This window comes from Nanorana parkeri, unplaced genomic scaffold (assembly GCF_000935625.1).
Source record: "Nanorana parkeri isolate BGI_ZX_2015 unplaced genomic scaffold, ASM93562v1 scaffold154, whole genome shotgun sequence".
Taxonomy (NCBI): domain Eukaryota; kingdom Metazoa; phylum Chordata; class Amphibia; order Anura; family Dicroglossidae; genus Nanorana; species Nanorana parkeri.
In genome coordinates, this window is record NW_017306422.1 from 1,761,610 (window position 1) to 1,767,805 (window position 6,196).

The window sequence follows — 6,196 nt, forward strand, 5'->3', positions numbered from 1 at the left end:
TCCAGCGTTTACATGCAGCGGCTGTAACCCAGTCATTAACTTAAATGGGTGACAGCTGCTGCATGTAAACAGCAGATTGGGGATTCCTGCTGCAGGAAAACACAAGTTCCTGACACAGGAAATCCTAATCGCACCTAAACTTACAGGTGTGAATGGGGCTCAATACACACACACACACACACATATAAAATAAAATAAAAATAAAGGAAAGAGCCCCCTCACATGTTTACATTTTTGCAGAGAGGAGGCACATTCCCTGGTGATACAGTGGTTATTAGTAAGGTCTGCAATTTTAGGTGGTGCAGACCTTACTAATCCATCCTTTCGGCCTGTGCCCAGTGAAGGCTGTCAGAGTGCTGGCCGAAAGGAACTGAGTGCCGGCACTGGTAGGAAGAGACAGAGATGCAGACCATGTACCTGCTCCCCACAGTCACGGACCGCGTACTTGACTTGTCAGCCGACTGCGGGTCATATGGCACCAGTTTGCAGGCCGGAACTATGAGATACCTGGCTTAAACTATTTTAAATCTTTGCATCTTATACAGGTTCAGCCTGCCCAAGAGTGATATTTCACTTATTGGTGAGGGCTATGAACCAGAAGGGTTCTTAACCCCTTCATGACAAGAACTCTAGGCAAACAAAAAACTTACGGTTGCAGTGGGGCTACCCCTGCACTGCAAGGGTTAAGTGTTCGCTTTGGCTAGGGGGTAAAATAAAGCTGATATGCTCATCTGATCCTCGATCTCGCTGACTCCCTCGAGGATGCAAGATTTTTTCCCGCAGCTTCTTCTCCCTTGGGGTCCAGCATTCTAAAGACCGCTGACGTTATCCCATCTTATGCAGGTTCCATTACCTTGCATTAGATGTGAAGACGCCGAGGGACATTCCATAGCTGTAGCGGAGAGGCAAAAAGGTGAGCGCTGACCACGGGACAGAGAATCAGGTTGAGTATATCTGCTTTATTTGAGCCCACTAGACTAAAGCAAGCACTTAACCTTTGCAGTGCAGGGGTAGCACATCAGCAAGGGTAAGTTTTTCTGATTGCCTGGAGTTCTTCTTCAAAGCTATCGGGAATTGTAACTGTTTTTAGGCAGATGCAACTTTTACATGGCAGTCCTTTAGAGTGAATGCCCTACCCTCGGGTGTTTAAAACATCACGCAGCCTTTCACCAACTAGTATATTTTGCAAATTTTGACGTGTGTGCTACATATTTGTATATTGCTGTACACATGAATTAAGTTTATTGCATACAGAGCCTTTATTTATACAGTAAACATGCAAGCCATTGTGATCCAGCCTCCTTTTTTCTTTCATGCTTTCATATTAAACAGAGGTGTTTCTCTCTCTGACTAATACACAAAACAAATGATCAGGTTACACTTGTTCGACTCGCCTTAGTTACTGGTTGCTCTGTAACACGCATAAGAAAGAGCTGCGTAGAGGAAATGGCATAAGGATGAATTTTTAATGCAGCATCTAGATGCTGTAGGCTTTTTTATCTTCAGTCACGCTACAGGTAGGTGCATTTACTGAGCCTTAATTGGCATTTTGTAGACATTTTCTATACAGTTGAATATGATAGGATGATAGAATGAAGAATGTGTATGAAGATGTAGGTAACTGTTGGGTGCAGTGACCCGTACCTACTGGCATGTTCATTTTTCAAGTGATGCTGTTGTATATTACATGTATTATCCAGCTTTTAGTGGACGGGGAATGATGAACGCTTACGGATGAGTCACTATTGTGTGGCATTATCAGACACTGGGCTTATTCACTTTAGGTGAATGTGTAGCTCTTTGTCATCTATACCCTCTCAACAGTGGAAAACTTGATACAAATTTCCTGACCATCGAACAGCTTTTGTATTTTAAGTCTTCCGCGATAATCTGGGACCTTTTATATACTTTATGGTCTTATATTGTGCTCTCATTTGTTGCATCAAGTGTACATTTACACTTCCTCTGGGTTCTTCAAATGAAGCTTGATGGTGTTTGAGTACTACTGGGATTGTTAAAAAACTAATGGAAGGAACAATGCCGACGATGGGTGAAATCATATTTCAAATAATTATAGTTAGATTAGTTATGATAGATAAATTCTGATCAGGTGTTATGGCTTACTTGTTTGTTTCACATTGTTCCCTATCTTATTAAGTAAATCCATATTTATGTGTGCACTGGTTACATACAGGCTTATTCCATAAGGCAAATGTAGTGACTCATAGTAGTTAAAAAAATATTTTATTGATTTGATTTATGCAATACGAAATCTCATCTGACTGGTTGTTCTTGGTTCCTGTACCATGCATATGATCATTGCTCTTTATATTGCTTCATTGAATAAACCCAACAAACAGATTAACAACAAAGCAAAGAAGACGAAAAAACCCCCAGTATAGTGATGTTATTTCATGTATTTATTTATTTTTATAGTAGTTCAGCAAACTCTGACCATTGCAGATCAATGTCCTGTTATAGCTACAGTATGTGCTGCGAAATGCTACATTGCCATAGAAATGCAGATTAATTTATTCCATTCTTTCCAGCTCCACTCTAAAAACTCATATTCTAAAATGAAGTATCGTTAGAAGTATAAAATTGCTGATTTTCCTGACCCGATAGGTAGCGCAGTCAGAAACTGAAAGGAATTTAGATACTGCAGGAGGGGCTGGTAATGATATGATGAATATTTCAATTATTTTTGTATACCATTATTAGTGATTAGAAGAGTGAGATTTGTTACATTGGTTTCGCATCGAAATTAGATTTCAGCTCTTAAATTTACTTAAAAAGGAAAAACTTTTTTTTTAATTTCTTCAGTGTGTAAGATGTTTTATTTGTTTAGGGTAAAGCTTTATGTAGTATTTTTTGTATTTGTCTTTTTCATTTTTTTTTTTAGTAGTTTTACATTTATGTTCTATTTTCCTTTTCTTTCCCACTGTCTGTTATATTCCTTCTTTTAAAAAAAAGAAAAAAGGAAAATAATGGGGCAAATGAGAACAGTTTTTTTTGGCGGGATAGTCCAAAGCAAAAAACATAACCTTCCTGAGCCATATTAAGCCTATTCCTTCCTTAATGCCTTCTTATCAGCCATACATATATACGCAGAAGCACACAGGATGGGCTTTACCTGCAAGCTGCCACATATTTGTGTACAGCTGGCTCTACTCTTCTATGTTGGGATTGTGCTCACTTGGCACTCCCAGCACAGGGGACACGATGTCAAGGACCGGTGGAACAAGCTCCTGAACATGTGACCACTGTGATAGCAAATGATTCCAGTGAAGCCAAACAACAGCTGGGTGGCATTTTTAATATAGCAGAGGAAAGCATTAAATGTACAAAGGGTAGTATTACATAGAGACCAGAATCCAAAGACATTTTAACTGATCTAACTCCAGCAAACTGAAGTATAATTGGTAGCTATAGGGTACTTTCCTCCACTACTCAGAGACCAATACCGTGTGACCTACTGAGAACCTGCTGCAGAAATCTCCCAACCTGGCTCTTTTTTTTGTGCATATACAGGAGAATCCATATTCATTCTTATGGAAAGGACATCTATCATACATCTCAATAATAGATGGCCTCTGCATAGATATTAATGGAGATTCTTTCATGTATGACAGGAAGAGGAAAAATCCGGCATGGAGACTTCTGCAGTGGTTACTGTGCTGCTCCCAGCAGTCTGCACAGCAGGGATCTGGAAGGAATGGGGACAGTATTACATTCGGGGGGGAGGGGAGGGGTTTGGTGAGGAGGGGAGCTCACTTACAGTAGTATTAAATCATCAATCTTGTTTTTAATAATGTATCCCTATTAAACAGATATACATTGCTCAGCAAAGTATTTCTTTACATTTTGCCCAAACACTTACAAGGTTATTCACAAAAGGGTGAAGGGTTTGGAGAAGGCAGGAGAAGTGAACAATCTAGGACAACATAGCCAATTAGGACAAATCCTCCAATTCAGCTCACTTTCCAGTTCAGCTATGTTGTCTTAGATTGCTCACTTCTCCTGCCTTCTCCAAACTCTTCACCCTTTTGTGAATAACCCTGTAAGTGATCACATTTCCAAACAGCTGGCTCCAACTCTCTCTGCTCAGCTTCCATGAACTTCCTGTTGAGTACCAGATCACAAATGGACAGAGCAGCCTCTACCAGCTGTCCACCTATTGGCTTGGAGAAATGAGTAGTGGGGAGCAAGGGAGTGGATTGCCTTGCCATGTCTGTGTTTGTGGAGACATACACAGGTTACTAACAAACACAAGAGTCCAAAGGAAAACAGCCACACAACACAGGATATCAGGGCCAGTGCTCAGGGGACCATCTGATACTTCAGCAAAATAAAAGATTTAAATACCAAGGTGTCCATTTTAAGTAATTTAATCAGCATTTGAAATTGTTTACAATAGTTTTACTTTAAATAACTATGCTAAAATTACAGCTATCCTTTAACAAACATATATTGCTCTCACAAACATATTTCTCTTTAATTCCACAGAAATCGCCCGTGCAAAGACATGAGCTGGTCTTTTTTAAGAGACATTTTAAGCGGTGTCAACAAATACTCAACTGGCATTGGAAGGATCTGGCTGTCAGTTGTCTTCATATTCCGACTTCTGGTGTATGTGGTTGCTGCGGAAAACGTTTGGAAAGATGAGCAAAAGGAGTTTGAATGTAACGTCAGACAGCCGGGGTGTGAAAATGTCTGCTTCGATCACTTCTTCCCCATCTCACAAGTCAGACTGTGGGCTCTCCAGCTAATAATGGTGTCTACACCATCACTTCTCGTGGTGCTCCACGTGGCATATCGGGAAAGCAGAGAGAAGAGGCACAACAAGAAGCTTTACGAGGACACAGGAAGCATGGACGGTGGCTTATGGTGCACATATGTCATCAGCCTCCTATTTAAAACCACGTTCGAGTTTGGTTTCCTTATTCTTTTCTATAAGATATATGGCGGGTTTAGTGTTCCCCGGCTGGTGAAGTGCGATATGGAGCCTTGCCCCAATCTTGTTGATTGTTACATCTCCAAACCTACAGAGAAAATGATTTTCCTGTATTTTGTGGTACTTACTTCAGGACTCTGTATTATACTCAATATCTCTGAGCTGGGGTTGCTCATCTTCAAATATTTTTCAAAATGCTGTCGGAAAAGATATGAGCAAAAACTGACCTCACCACAGTGTGACTGTAGGAATCGTCACCATATCAATGATCAGGAAAGTGCATCTCACTTACAGCCAAAGTCAAATGATTCTGAGCAATAGCCTACAATTGTATGAGACCAGATATAGAAGAATATAACAAAGGCGCTCAGAATTTGTACAAGCTTTATCATACATAACTTATTTCAATAGGAACAAGCTTAATATATCATATGCAGGTTTCCATCCCAGCACTTCAATATCCACACAAGACCTGATTATATTTCCAGTATCTATACATTTCAATAGAAAATAGATGGGCATTTCTCTAAAGTAGGGAGCGGTTGCAATAACACTGAATGGGCTGGAAGGAGGTATTGTTTATAGTAGAACTATGGACTCCCACTAGAAAAAAAGAAAAGCAAATGTGCTGCAGCACATAATTGTATCTGTACTTACAGTTTTCTCTTAGTCCCTCGGCAAAGCCCCACAAATCCATGTTGAACCGGCCACACCATCACAGGAAGCTGCATTAAATGGACTTCATGTCCATCTAAAGCAGCTTCCAGTGATTCTGTGGCAATAATGCTGCACTGCTCCAGAATTCAGAGCAGAGTTCTCACTTTTATGTAGGTAGTCACTGCTTGCACTAGTGGAATGAGATGTTGCAGAGAATATGGCTATCAAAATGGTCACTGTGGAGTCACAAGACTGTAGCTTGTCAATCATTACCTGGCAACACTTAGTCCTGCCTACTACTTTCCTGACTGACAGCACTGCCTCTGCTGCCGAGACCCTTCCATTGTGATCTGCAACGTTTGGGAGGGGGAGCATGTCAGAGACAAATGAAGGAGCAGTTGGATCAGTTAGGAAAGGTAAAGGAAGGTTTTTTGTTCACTTTATGGCTCATGCATCACATACCAACAGGACTTGGTCTGTCCTACAGGAACCTTTAGTTGTACCTTAAGGGCCAATTCACACTAGCCTGGGCAGGGTAATGTGCTGTGGCAGCTCCAGCAGTGGTTTGTATCTTTTTCAACTTTA

At 40.7% G+C, this 6,196-nt stretch overlaps 1 protein-coding gene across 1 annotated transcript; it reads left to right on the top strand.

The window, feature by feature from the left end:
• Positions 1 to 1,389: 1,389 nt before the first annotated feature.
• Positions 1,390 to 5,284, top strand: GJB7 (gap junction protein beta 7). Its single transcript, XM_018554351.1, has 2 exons — positions 1,390 to 1,517; positions 4,507 to 5,284. The coding sequence occupies exon 2, from the start codon at positions 4,526 to 4,528 to the stop codon at positions 5,273 to 5,275; it is 750 nt and encodes a 249-aa protein (XP_018409853.1). The 5' UTR covers positions 1,390 to 1,517; positions 4,507 to 4,525; the 3' UTR covers positions 5,276 to 5,284.
• Positions 5,285 to 6,196: the final 912 nt, after the last annotated feature.